This window comes from Rattus norvegicus, chromosome 3 (genome assembly GCF_036323735.1).
Source record: "Rattus norvegicus strain BN/NHsdMcwi chromosome 3, GRCr8, whole genome shotgun sequence".
Taxonomy (NCBI): domain Eukaryota; kingdom Metazoa; phylum Chordata; class Mammalia; order Rodentia; family Muridae; genus Rattus; species Rattus norvegicus.
The window spans coordinates 75,466,856-75,481,635 of record NC_086021.1 but is presented as its reverse complement, the minus strand read 5'-3'; the positions used below and the strand labels follow the sequence as shown (position 1 = coordinate 75,481,635).

At 43.8% G+C, this 14,780-nt stretch overlaps 1 protein-coding gene and 1 long non-coding RNA gene across 2 annotated transcripts in view; one reads left to right on the top strand and one right to left on the bottom strand.

The window, feature by feature from the left end:
- The window catches only part of Myo3b (myosin IIIB), a 408,256-nt gene that overhangs the window by 154,637 nt on the left and 238,839 nt on the right, over nucleotides 1-14,780 (bottom strand). The window contains exon 24 of the mRNA NM_001393777.1: nucleotides 5,637-5,716. Within this exon, the coding sequence (NP_001380706.1) occupies nucleotides 5,637-5,716 (80 nt within the window). The remainder of the gene's footprint in view (nucleotides 1-5,636; nucleotides 5,717-14,780) is intronic.
- Nucleotides 4,534-11,251, top strand: LOC134486378 (uncharacterized). Its single transcript, XR_010065216.1, has 4 exons — nucleotides 4,534-5,437; nucleotides 7,835-8,043; nucleotides 9,163-9,794; nucleotides 10,841-11,251. It is a non-coding gene; the product is annotated as an uncharacterized LOC134486378 (long non-coding RNA).

The following is a 14,780-nucleotide window of genomic DNA, read 5'->3' as shown; positions in this document are numbered from 1 at the left end:
CAAGTATACATGATACATGGGCTCACTCTCCCCACGCTGTCACAGAATTGTCAAAATGACACTCTGGTGCAAGGACAGTTTTTATTCCACTATGCATATGGAAAAGTTAACGCTCATAGACTTTTAGATAAGTGGTCCAGTCACGCAGCCAGTGTATGCAGTGCCTAGGGCTGAAACCAGATCCGTTCTCTGAGCCTTCCTTCTTGTCGCTCTGCACAGCTCTCCGTGTGCTTTCATATATCTTACGAAATGGAAGAAGTCTGAAAGTATGGCATAATCACAAAGATTTGCCTCATCCGTCAACCGGATTTACTCTCCCATAAAGACGGGGACTCTAAACAATCCTACAAACCAGCCAGAGCTCGGCAGTAAAGGAGAAGCTGAAGAATTTTCTCCTCCTCTGGGTAAGTGCCCACCATCTGCATCCTAAAACCTAAGTGCCTCTAATCATCTTCCTGACAAGGCTCTCTGTCAGGAACTTTTCCTATCAAGTGATGGATATAGACAGCTCTTAGGGAGAAAAGGCCCTATAGCACCGCACTGCCCCTCTCAGAAGGCTCTGTGGCCTGCCTCTGTATTAGCCTATGCGAACTAGTGCATCCAGGATTAAAGGATGCACACACACACACACACACACACACACACACACACACACACACACACACCACATCTGTTCAAACAGCAGAAGCAGGAAGGCCTCTCTAGCCTTTTGTTTTTCTTCTATGAACCATGTCATAAAGCCTGGACAAGTCACTCCCTCTGACATCCCTACCCCCTTGAAGGTATGCAGATGCCTTAGCTTACATTACAAGGAAGGAGGCTGCACAAGCCACCAAGAAGGATCCGAACTAACAAGGCTTGCTACATTTTGTCCTCTGAGTATCTCTGCCTGGCCGATTAGACACAGTTTCCTTGTGCTGCTGGTTCCTCATTTCCCATGGCCCAAGTCTGTCCAGGAGCTTTGTGATAGGTAACAAGCACACAGTAATCTTTTTACATCCTACCAAGTCCAGCTTCATCCAGGGCCCTGTGTCCCCTCAGATGAAGCAGACCTCAAATGATAACTTTTCCGTCTTGCTTCGCTTTTTGAGGAAGTCTTACTAGCACAGGCCGGTCTTGAATGCAAACTGGCCCTGTGTGTGGCTTTGGGGCTAGGGTGACAGTTCAGGGCTGGTTACAGATGTGGACCCCGTGCTTGTCTGTGTGGTGTTGCTTGTTTTATTATTACTGTTGTTGTTTGTAAATCTGAATGCCTTACTCAGAACTTTCAGCTCATCAGCTTTCAAAGAACAAGCAAATTCCAGTCCTGTGTACTGATCGAGTATATGCTTTTAAATGTAGACCACACACTGGACAGCACGCCTCTCAGGTGGACAGCACTGAACAATACTGTATGGAGCAGGGAGGGAGATAGCACCAGGCTGGACTGTAAGTTTGAAGGGCAGAGCACAGGTCTCAGCAGGACTCCGAAATTTAGAAATCAAGTGTAAGAAAGAAAAGAGATCTGGACAACAGGGAATCTTTTTGTGTTATGATCTCATTTAGAATTTTGTGGAAACCAATAAGTACAAAAAGAAAAAAGAAAAGAAACCCCCAAACACAGAGATACTACAGACCATCATAATGTGCAGATTCCAGGTTGTCGAGTCGCCTGCCTGCTAAAATTTATCTGAAGCCACATGTCGACCACCAATGCTTTTTCCTGGTCATTCACAGAATGTGTATAATAGGAAAACAGGAGTTCGCTGGTGCCCAACTTTCTGATTAGAGTCAGAGTCACAGCCAGCCCTTCTGGGTCAGCTCTCCTACCACACACACGGGTCTACTCTCAAGGTCTACTGAAATGCTTCTGGTTTTGCATTTACATGTGCATTATAGGTAAGTTTTCAGTCTTGGGGGCCCCCAAGTGTAATGTTGAAGTGCTGTATAGTGTTTCTAAACACAAGAAGAGGGTGATGAGCCCCGGGCAGGTATGTGCTAACAAGCGTCCCTCAGGAATTACAATGAAATTGTGACTTTAGTGGCACGAATGCTGTGAGTGAAATATGATTTTTATAAAAACACTGTACAGGATCAATTGTAAGCTGTGCGTGTCTGCATGTGTATGTGAGCATGTGTGTGCCTGTGAGCGTGTGTGTGTGCCCACTGTCTGTGAGTGTGCCCACTGTCTGTGTGTCTACTGTCTGTGAGTGTGCCCACTGTCTGTGAGTGTGCCCACTGTCTGTGGGTGTGTCTACTGTCTGTGGGTGTGTCTACTGTCTGTGAGTGTGCCTACTGTCTGTGAGTGTGCCCACTGTCTGTGAGTGTGTCTACTGTCTGTGAGTGTGCCCACTGTCTGTGAGTGTGTCTATTGTCTGTGAGTGTGTCTACTGTCTGTGAGTGTGCCCACTGTCTGTGAGTGTGTCTACTGTCTGTGAGTGTACCCACTGTCTGTGAGTGTACCCACTGTCTGTGAGTGTGCCCACTGTCTGTGAGTGTGCCTACTGTCTGTGGGTGTGTCTACTGTCTGTGGGTGTGTCTACTGTCTGTGGGTGTGTCTACTGTCTGTGAGTGTGCCCACTGTCTGTGAGTGTGCCCACTGTCTGTGAGTGTGCCCACTGTCTGTGAGTGTGTCTACTGTCTGTGAGTGTGTCTACTGTCTGTGAGTGTGTCTACTGTCTGTGAGTGTGCCCACTGTCTGTGAGTGTGCCCACTGTCTGTGAGTGTGCCCACTGTCTGTGAGTGTGTCTATTGTCTGTGAGTGTGTCTACTGTCTGTGAGTGTGCCCACTGTCTGTGAGTGTGTCTACTGTCTGTGAGTGTGTCTACTGTCTGTGAGTGTGCCCACTGTCTGTGAGAGTGCCTACTGTCTGTGGGTGTGTCTACTGTCTGTGGGTGTGTCTACTGTCTGTGAGTGTGTCTACTGTCTGTGAGTGTGTCTACTGTCTGTGGGTGTGCCCACTGTCTGTGGGTGTGTCTACTGTCTGTGAGTGTGTCCACTGTCTGTGAGTGTGTCCACTGTCTGTGAGTGTGTCTACTGTCTGTGAGTGTGTCTACTGTCTGTGAGTGTGCCCACTGTCTGTGAGTGTGCCCACTGTCTGTGGGTGTGCCTACTGTCTGTGGGTGTGTCTACTGTCTGTGGGTGTGTCTACTGTCTGTGAGTGTGTCTACTGTCTGTGAGTGTGCCCACTGTCTGTGAGTGTGCCCACTGTCTGTGAGTGTGTCTACTGTCTGTGAGTGTGCCCACTGTCTGTGGGTTTTTCTACTGTCTGTGAGTGTACCCACTGTCTGTGAGTGTGCCCACTGTCTGTGAGTGTGCCTACTGTCTGTGGGTGTGTCTACTGTCTGTGGGTGTGTCTACTGTCTGTGGGTGTGTCTACTGTCTGTGAGTGTGCCCACTGTCTGTGAGTGTGCCCACTGTCTATGAGTGTGTCTACTGTCTGTGAGTGTGTCTACTGTCTGTGAGTGTGCCCACTGTCTGTGAGTGTGCCCACTGTCTGTGAGTGTGCCCACTGTCTGTGAGTGTGTCTATTGTCTGTGAGTGTGTCTACTGTCTGTGAGTGTGCCCACTGTCTGTGAGTGTGCCCACTGTCTGTGAGTGTGCCCACTGTCTGTGGGTGTGTCTACTGTCTGTGAGTGTGCTCACTGTCTGTGAGTGTGTCTACTGTCTGTGAGTGTGTCCACTGTCTGTGAGTGTGTCTACTGTCTGTGAGTGTGTCTACTGTCTGTGAGTGTGTCTACTGTCTGTGAGTGTGCCCACTGTCTGTGAGTGTGCCTACTGTCTGTGGGTGTGTCTATTGTCTGTGAGTGTGTCTACTGTCTGTGAGTGTGTCTACTGTCTGTGAGTGTGTCTACTGTCTGTGTGTGTGCCCACTGTCTGTGAATGTGTCTACTGTCTGTGAGTGTATTTATGAGAGAGAGAGAGAGTGTATGTGTGTGTGTGTGTGTGTGTGTGTGTGTGTGTGTGTGTGTGTGTGAGACTAGGTCTCTCTTCAAACAAAATCACGTAAACTGAGGGTTAGGCTGGCTCTGACCAGACTCTTGCTCGAACCTAACCGTGCGTTACCCTCTGGGGGCAGTGGTTCAGCACTGCTGTTTGCAGTGACATTATCGTACATACAAAATTACAGATCATGTTTTGTTTTGTTTTGTTTTGTTTTTACAAATAATGAGAATCAGCTGCAGTTAATATAAGCCACATTCTTATGCAAGATCAAGAAATTCTTAGGCACATTTACTCTCTTATACACATCTCTCTCATGGGCCCATATAGCCATGGTAAATAGTTCTGATATCTTGCCACAAACAAACAACATTAGGGGATTCAAATAGGTCATAGTAGCAACATGGGCATAAAAGTTATTGTTAGATAAAATCTTTAGAGTCCTGCTATGTGCAAGTAACTCTTTTATTCTCAAGAAAGTATGAGTATGTGCATTTGTATCAGCTCTGGGGTAATAGTCAATGGAATTATATGTGATCAAATTTGTTTTATTTTATTAAGTAAGTTAATATGTTGTATAAATAAAAAGTAAGAAAATTCAGAGGTGGGAACTACTTATTACCCTCACCATTAAGGTAATTGGGTTTCAGGTTAGGGTATGGTTTTATTCTCATCCTTGAAGGATGCACTGAAGAGATACCTGAAGTCGTGGGCTTCGTCAGACTCCTTTTCCTATGCACACATTTGTATGAGGAAGTTTAATTTGTGAGTGAGGCACAGTAAGAGACGAGCAACAATAACACAGTTATCATCTCTAAATGGTACTGGACTAACGGTCTTAGGAAGCTTATGGTTTTCCCCCCATATAAAAATTGCCAGCATCTCATGTTTGAAAGACAACATCAGGTATAAAAAAGAGCACTGTGTTGTCACAGGTAACCCAACAACTGAGATGGCTACTAGAGGACTAGCGGGTGGATAGACTCACAACATGGATTCACCTCGTGAAAGGATGATTCTTATCTCGTCAGAGCCCAGAGAGAGAGAGAGAGAGAGAGAGAGAGAGAGTGCATGAGTTCGTGCTGTCCTTAGGCAAGAGCACATGCAAAACTTACCAGTTACTTTTTTGCCTGACTTTTTATTTAATACTTTTGAATTTGAATCATGATTGACCACTGGTGGCTAAAGCCACAGAAAACCAAACCACAGACAAATGGGGAATGCTGTCTCCACTGCAGACGTCAGTCAGGTGCTCCTTGCGGTCCTGTTTAAGCATCAGTTAGGAGGGCCAAACAGCTGGATACTACTTTATGGTTGGATGTTTATGAAGCCTTCTAACATGGCTACCTCATAACTCATTTTTAGAGGACAGGAGATGGTTTGGTAGGGTTTTGTTGTTGTTGTTTTGTTTGTTTTTGCTTTTTTCTCCTTGCTGATAGTGTCTGGCCTCACCTTCTGCAAGGTGGCGTTCGTCTCACAGGAAATCGACTCTGTGCAGACGTCATCATCCTCTACGGTAGGTACTTTTTTTTTTCTGACTATCAGGATTGTAAGGATTCCATGATTCAAATTGCTTAAACTTCCCCTTGTTTCCCAAACACCGCAGGCCACTTTTGCAGCCTACACGGGCAGTGGCAGAGGGAGAGAAGCCTGTGGCTTGCTCTGGCGTTAGCACCCACTCTCAGCCCCATCAATGGCACAAATGAACCGCTCACCTTAGCCCTCCCAGCACTGAAATGTGGAGGCAAAGATCTCGAGGAGGCTGTGATCCTAGCTCTCGTTTGTGCCAAATTACCTGAGCAGAAAAGACAAAAAAGAAAGGAAAGCCTTAAATTAAAGGGAAAGTTGAGAGGCCAAGTTACAGATCATCTTTCTTTTTATGTCCTTATGTTTTTCTGAGTTTTCTGATTGGTATCCTAAGAATGAAAGCTTTTCAGCTGGCAAGATGGCTCAGTTTGCTGTCTGACAACCTGAGTTCAATCCCTGGGTCCCACATTGGCAGAAGGAAAGAACTGATGGCCACAAGTTGTCCTTAGACCTCCACATACATGCACACCAAGGTATTGCTGTGCCTACACACACACACACACACACACACACACACCAAAGCTTAAAAAGTTAATTCGAGTGGTTGGATATTGAAGACTTAAATATAAGACTTGAAACTATAGAATTCCCATAAGAAAAGTTTCAAAGCCTTTGGTCTTGACAATGGGTATGACCTAATGACACAAGTTGAGTGTGCCTGCATATAAAAATACAAACTCCAAATGTTTCAAGAGGCAGAAACTTTGAGCACTGTTGGGAACCACAAGCAGAACCACCTACCCCACCTTGAACTTTGCTCCATGCACAAAACTATACCTGGGATTGAGCCCAGGGCCTCTCATGCTGGGAGTCAGTTCTTTAGCTCTGCCTCTGAGCTATGGACATCCCAGCTACATAACACAAAACTCACTACATATATGGTGTAAAGTAGGACTGGGTGAAACTCAAAGACCAATTGGATTTGATCCCCAGCATCTCATATCACACACACATACAGCATATGTATATAGTATATAATATTAGATAATTATATATAATAATATTGTATTATATATGTAATTATAAATAATATCTTATATAAAGAATGTGTGATGCTGATATATATACATATATGTATATATGTATGTATATATATATATATACACACACACACACATATCTCCAACACTTAGCATGTACAAAGCCCTGGGCTCAATCTCTAGTATAATAATAGTATAGGTTTGTGCATAGAACAATATATATATATAATTTTAGTATAACATATAATACATACATGTATATATTATATAATGTTAGGTAATTATATATAATATTATAATTATATGTATAATATATTATATGGAGAGTGTGGTATGTGTATATGTGTATGATGTGGGGATCAAACGTGTTTGATATATAGTATGTGAGGTGTAGACATATATGTGTGTGTATATAACATATATGCACATAAGTGTATATATATATATATATATATAACCTGCACCATGAGTTTATGTGTGTGTGTGTATAAATATATGTACACTAATACTGTACACATATATGCATATGGTTGAAATTGCCTTCAGGTACTTGCATACATATATGTGGAACCTAAATCTTGTGTTTAGACTTAGTCACATTTCCCAGACAGCTCATTATGCAGATGCGAATATTCTCAAACCTAAATCTAAAATTTTGAAAATCCCAAATCTGCAAGGCTTCTGCTCCCAAGCACATGGACAAGTGACCATCAGATTCACTACTGTCATTTACGGTGAACAACTCATGTAGGACTTAAAACACAGCACAGAGGATGAGAGATCTCCCTGCCCCCCTCTGGGAGCGAGCATCCTAGCATCCTTAGTGAAAGGCAGATGTGTGGGCCAGCTCCTGAGGAGGCTCACTCCTGTGGCTCACCCCCACTCTCTCCCCTTCCCGATTTACCCTCAGCCCTTGCTTCACCAACCCCGGCGTGTGAAGACGGTTTGCATTTTTACTTCCAGAGCTATTTTGTGCAACAGAATGAAGACTTGTCAATGAAAGGAAAGGCCAGTGTGTGCTTATGCGAGATGCTCAAGATTTCAAAGTTTTAGCAAGTCTAGCACAGAGATGTCCAAATGTTTTCTCTGGTGATATCTTCAGAGGCTAAACTGTGATTAATAGCCTGCAAGGAACCCTTTGAAGGAGGATTGGTGACATCAAAGTCGTAATCCAGGGGTGGCAGGAGCTTTATAAGGAGTGGGAAGCATTTTAACACATTTCAAAGGATTTACAGCACAAATAAACAATAGATCCCAGCCCTGCCACACACACCTTCCAGAAATGTAACCTGTGAGATCTTTCCATTTTCATTTATATGTAAATACAGTGTTCACACTGCTTTCAGGTGTTAAGCATCCTCAGTGCTTCACCCGGGACAGCATCTTCACCCCGGACAGCATCTTCACCCGGGACAGCATCTTCACCCGGGACAGCATCTTCACCCGGGACAGCATCTTCACCAGGGACAGCATCTTCACCCGGGACATCTCTCCTGGCCCAGAGTCTCTTCCTGTGCTTCTGGAAAACCGATTACCAAAGTGTTTCCTGGATTGGGTGAGATCCTTGAGTAGAGGCAGCGATCCAGTGGAGATCCTATGCAGGAGCCGGAAAAGGGCCTACAGGCTCCCACCTCATTCTCCTGCTTCCAGCCTTTAAGTTAGGAAGAGACGGGTGGTCTGAAGACCGAGGTGGCACCTTAAAAGGTGGTCATTTCCTGCCTTCTGAGGACTTTAACCTTCGGTTACCTCATAAGAATTGTCCCAAATGCATGGTCGCTGGTTGCTGCAATTCCGCCGACTTCAGTGCCCTCTGCTGCCCACCGGGCCATCTGAGCTTGCTGCAGAGCACTGGCAGCTCAGTGAAAAGCACACCTTCCTGTCTGTCTGTGTCTGTCTGTCTATCCTACCAAAGCCTGTGCTGGTCCTGTCTCTGGTGCAGCTTTGTTTGAGGGAGTTAATTAATGGTGCATGCTCCCTGGGAGGTACTGTCGATTCTTTCACTGAAAGTGTCAGCAAAGGGAGAGAGAGAGAGAGAGAGAGAGAGAGAGAGAGAGAGAGAGAGAGAGATCATTCTACACACCCCACTTCCACATCTGCCTGGCCTGTTATTGGATGATCCTTACCCAATCCTAATGGAGGGCTTCATTTGGAAAGACCTACCAGATTCAAACTTAATTTCTCAACTAATTCTGACCCTGGCTTCCTTCCTCCAAAGCTTTGGCCTTCCTTGCTGTCCAGAACCATCCTTTGTTCTGACAATGTGTGGGGAGCTGGCACCAGGGCAGACCTGTGCCTCTGTGAGGGTTGCAGTGACTCAAATCTACTCACTGGAGTTTCTAACTCGGTGGCTAATGTAAGGAGCTAAATTCAGTGGCTGAGTGAAACATATTGTAATATTTTATATGTTAAAGGGCACGTAGAACATCTTTCTATAACCATCTAAATCTGTAACAAGGACTAGTTGTAGATTGGATACATGAAGGAAATTTAAAATAGCCACAGAATTTGGATAAAAGGAGCCCAAGGCACAGAGAATGTACACCATTAGATTTTTGTCCTTGGTGTTTTTTTTTTTCTTTCTCCCCTGGCATTTATCTATGATTTTAGGTGTTGATATCAATAAATAGGCAGAGTGGGTGGACAAGTTTAGACACTGCTAAATCTCTCATGAAAGGAGACTGGATGATTATTTGGAAAGAAAAGTCATCATTCTGTGGAGTAAAGGAATAGAGAAGAAGTAAGAAACCAGCCTGTCGTACATCTGCTCAACTGAAAGAAAGGTATAAACTCCTGCGGCAAGATGGGAGGTGGAGACAGAAGAGCCATCTGGAATCTCCGAGGCCATGTAGCTTGCAGGTTATAGCATGGCAGAGGTGGGAGAGGCTGCCTCACCACAAGGGGCGGGAGAGTCTGGGTTCATAAGAGCCGCCCCCTGACTTCCATGCACATACCACAGTGACCCCAGTCTGGCACACATTCACCAAACGTGCACAGCAGTGGACGGATGAACTGGAAATACCCAGATACCACACTCACTAATCTGACCATACAACTTTACCTTTATGATACCTGTGAAAAATTCAGAACCCTAAAAAACAGCTTTCCTGGTTTTGTACCGCTTTAACATAACATTTCTCTTCAGATTTATTTATTTTATGTGTATCAATGTTTAGGCTGCTCGAAAGGGGGTTCACCATATGCACACCTGGTGGTGTTCTCAGAGGGTCAGAAGAGGACATCAGATCCCTTCAAACTGGAGCTCTGCATGGTGTGAGCCATCATTTCGGTGCTGGGAACCAAACCCAGGTAGGTCCTCACCAAGTGCATTTAACCATCACTCCAGCCCCTGTATTGTCTTTTAATTGTCTGACATTTTAAAGGATTTTTGTATAATTCATAACTCTAGACTATGGGCTTAAAGGAACCCAAACCCAAGCTTTCTCTGATGTCCCAGACAGCTCGAAATAGATCTGTCATTTAATAATGTCCAAGTTATTCTCACTTCTATAAACTTAGGATGTAATTAATTACTGAGGGTACAATTAAGGAGGAGAGGAAGAGGAGGAGAAGGAAGAGGAGGAAGGTGAGGCAGCAGCTACAGAGAACAAAGGCCAGCAGAGATTGTCTACCTGACAAGCATTGTAATTCAATGCTAACTAAAGCTTGTCAATACACTCCAAGTCCTCTTGGGTCAAGGCAGATACGCTACCTTATACTAATATTAATCTCTAGGGATGCATAAATGATTCCATTTCTTTTAGATGTCTTTTAGAAACAACCACTAGGTTTTTATTTCTGTTCCTCTCCATTAATTTGAATTTTTTCAGTACCTGGTATAACACTTATAAATTAGGGCTGGAGAGATGGCTCGACAGTTCAGAGCACTGTCTGCTGTCCCAGATGATCTGGGTTCAACTCGCAGTACCCACATGGCAGCTCACAACTGTCTGTAGCTCCAGTTCCAGGGGATCCGGCAACCTCGTACAGATACACATGCAGACAAAGCACCAACACACATGTCATCAAAGCCAAAAACATTCCTTAGTGATGGCACATTGAAAACTGCCCAGGCAGCTCACTAAAACATGGTGCCTCTGACTCCCCTTGGCTTCTAAGACAAGCATTTAGGGCAAGCATTGGCTTTTGTTCTATACCCAGCGTTTAGCTCTATATGCCTGTCTCATAACGAACAGTAAACGTGTATGAATGCACGCAGGAATGAATTGTATAGCGCTGAATTTTATTTACGAGGCCCTCTAAGACCTCAGAGCCCACAGCTCATCTCTCTTCCTTCCGAATGTCTTGAGCTCTTTGCTGGTCTCTGGTCCTGCCATCCTCTTTTTGTATTACAGATCCTTTGCTTGGGCTGTGCGATGCTTGCATTGCAGAGAGGCTGTGGTTAAAAATGTGACGTCCAGGGTCAAACTGCCTGGGGCTTGTCTCAGACCTGCCACTTGTGAAGAAGGCCTGAGCCAGTTGCATGCCTTTACTCCCGGGATTTTATCATCTGGAGAGCTGGACAGATGTTTGCTGTGCCTGGGGAAGAACGTGGTCCTGTTCAGTTTATAGTTAACGGAGTTGAAATTACAGCAGAGGTGCATGCAAGTGTCGTTGGCAGCACAGAGATCGATGGCAGCCGCGGGAGACCTCTGGGGTTCTGGTTGGTCAAGTGTTGGTTGAAGCTAAATGTGGCTACGTCATCATTTCTCCGTCTTACACTCTGAGAGTGATGAAAACGCTATCAATTAAAGCTTCCGGCTGAGTAGAGTTTGATGGAAGATCCATTTTTTTCCCTATTGCTTGGGGTCATTAATGTTGGGCTGGACAATTAATTAGGAAATAAGGATTAAATGAATTGAGGACTTAAGGGTCGAGGGCTTACATTATTCTTTCCATTTGTCTTTTGAAGATATACCTTTTAAAAGCTAGAAATCATAAACTACCAACCACACACAGAATTTATAGTATTGTTTAACGCCACTTTGCTTTAAAATTTCTGGGGAATAAGGAAATAACTGGAAATCAGATTATTTTCCTCCACTTAACTACTAATATTTACTGAGTATTTACTATCTTGTAGATATGAGGCTAAGGGTCTAAAATTAATTATTTAATACGACGAGACCACAGTGCAGCTCGTCAGTCCACAAAGAAGGAAACCAAGACAAAAGGTGCTAACGCTTCCTGCTCAAGGTCAGAGCCCTGAGCAGCAATTACCAGACAGCTCCCCCCATTTCAATTCAACCCTGGTTGTATCCAGTATTTTGATATTATAGGCAAACCACTGAATGGCTGATGGAGTTGTTGGAACTGATCGCACCCCATAGATGATCTGAATTAGGGGTGGGCCACTTCCAGACCAAGTCAGATCAGCCAAATGCAGATCCCAATGATTACCCAGAAATCAGTTGGCATGGTTGAGCTAAACCTTATCAACTGGGAAATAGTTCATCTGGTTTCTTTATAATTTGAACTACCCCCGTGGGATGTGAAGAAGAGAAGCCATTCTACTAATACTGGATCTTAAAATCTCAGTGGTCCTCTCGCCCATCCTCCTATCCTCCAGTTCAGCTGAGCAACATTTAATTTCATTTAGGAAAGTCTCACATATGCAAGCCAGTAGAGTTCATAATTGTTACTTTGTTACTCCGCACAGCTGGGGTTTACAGCTTTGCTTTGCACACACTGGCACCAAAGCAAAATGATTAACTTTATATGTATCTAACATATGGACCAGACTGTGAGAAGATGGTCTTGGGTTCTGAAGGGAAAGAATACAGATTCTATGCACACGACCCAGATTCCTGAGGGGGGGTAGGAGAAGCATGAAGTTTTGATCCGTATCTAAGTACAGAGAATAAAATTCTAATGGCTTTGTTTCTGGTTTACCATCTTTAAGGAGCCTAAGGTTAGCTTTTAGGAAGGTGGGGGGAAGTGAGCTGAAAGCCACACTGTAAAGAGATTTTATAGTGGAATATATTAATAAACTATAGGGCCATGGGACCTTTTCTCCAGTGCAAGCTATGAAAATATGAAATAAATAGGAAAATAAAAGAGGAGTCTTACATTTTAAGCAGGAACATTTTTCTTTGAGACTACTGGCAGAGAAAGATGGAAATAACTTTTTCATATATTTCTGACCATTTTAAAAATCAGAGGTGCTATTTAATGGTTGACAGAACCATTAAATAAATAAAATAACCCTACATTGAACCACCACTTAAATACAAAGGTGCTTTCCTAATAGATTTCAGAGCAAGACAGAGAATATTCATAAGAGAGTGGACGGGTGAAGCTGGCTTATGATACTAAGTTTTCTAGTATCAGGGCCCTTTTTGTAACTCATTATTAATACTTGTTTTAGGTTTTCCTTATGTCTGGTTGGTTGCTTGGTTTTAGGTTTTGTTTTGTTTGTTTGTGTTTTTGTTGTTGTTTTTTAAAGACAGGGTTTCTCTGTGCAGCCATGTTGGTCATAGAACTTGCTCTATAGACCTGGTTGGCCTTGAACTCATAGAGCTCCTCTTGCCTCTGCCTCCTGAGTACTGGGTTCAAAGGTGTGTGCCACCACACTGAGCTTCGTTTTAGGGGTTTTGTTTGGTTTTGTTTGTTGTTTGTTTGTTTCTCTCCTATGATGGGGCAGCATTGGAAACCTCTCTAGTACTAGGAACTCCAGAGGAACTCTGGAAGATGGATTACAGCTCCATACTGGCAGAGGGTCCTAGATGAGGAAGGCAGGGAAGAAAGGCTGGAGGTCCGCAGTGCCTCAGAGGGACCCACAGAGCTTCTACCCTTTAAATGCTTTCAACAAAAATATCTTACAACCCATAAGATCCATCTAGGTATTTCTGTAGTAAAGATGGCTGTGGGACTTTCATAATCAACATTCTACACATTTTTTGATTATGAAAATCTCTTACTTGGAGCTGGCAAGACAGATCAGTCCCTAAAGGGGACCCGCATAAAAAGCCAGTGAGCCGGTATACGCCTATGATCCCAACACCGGAGAACTGGGGGCAAGAAAGGTCCCGCAGCTTCTGAAGGGACCATTCTAGCTGAATTGGTAGTAAGGTCAAAGTTCAGGGAAAGACACTGTCTCAAAAACTAAGGAGGAAGCAAGGCATGGCGGCATACACTAGGGAGGAAGAGGCAGGACAGCCTGGGTTACACAGAGAAACCTTTTCTTAAAACTCAGAACCATCCAACTAAACAAACGTGGGGAAGCCATTGAGATTGAGAAAGATGCTCAATGTTGACCTCTGGCTTTCACATACAGGAACACACATGCATCCATTCCAGCACATGCACATGCATGTGTACCTGCATACACGGAGAACATATATGCACATACATGAGTGTGCACACATACCACGCAGAGGCACACACAGGCACACACACTCCCTTCATTCATTCATCTTGAATTCCTTCAGATCTCGTAATTCCTTTATTTCATGAAGCTTTGAAAAGCCCCATTTCATACTGGAGATCCTAGACATGTCTATGTGGGAAGAAAGCCATAGGAATGTTACACTTTTCTGGAACTCTGTAAAACAGTAATTTCTGTAACACATTGGGAGATGGTTGGAAATCAGTATATTAAATATATATCATACATATAAATATATTATATATAAATCATATATATGTATATACACACACACATATATATGACAAACAAACAAAACAAGGGTCCTATAAAACAACTCAGTGGTTAAAGGCATTTGCTGGTCTTTTAGTGTTTAATCCCCAGCACCCACAACGGACAGTTCATAACTACCTGTGAGTCCAGCTCCAGGGGATTTGACACCCTCCTTCTGACCTCTAGAGGCACCTGCCCACACATGGTATACTCTCATAGACATGCATATATAATTTAAAACATAAATACATTTAGAAAGAAGAGGATCCACAGCACCATTCTGTCCTATCACCTGGCATTTTCTTCTGGAGAACTGCTGCGATCCTGACCTGTCTGCATTTCTTTCTGGGAGCAAGTCTGAGGTGCGTCTGTGGCAGGGCAATAATTCTCCACAGCCATGCCAGTCACACAGCGGTCACTGAGCACGTAAAATGTGTCTGGCCTTAGCTGAGATGTGCCCTACCAAAGGTAAATTATCATTTTATGCTGATTATATTTTAAATAATTTTTCATCTATGAATTAAAAATATGATTGAAATTAATTTTATGTATTTCTTTTTGCTTTTTAACATGCTCCATTCTTCTCTAAGAAAAGCCAACAGACATTTCAAACCACTGGCACCTAAGTTGGCACATGGACTAGAGATTGGTAGGGG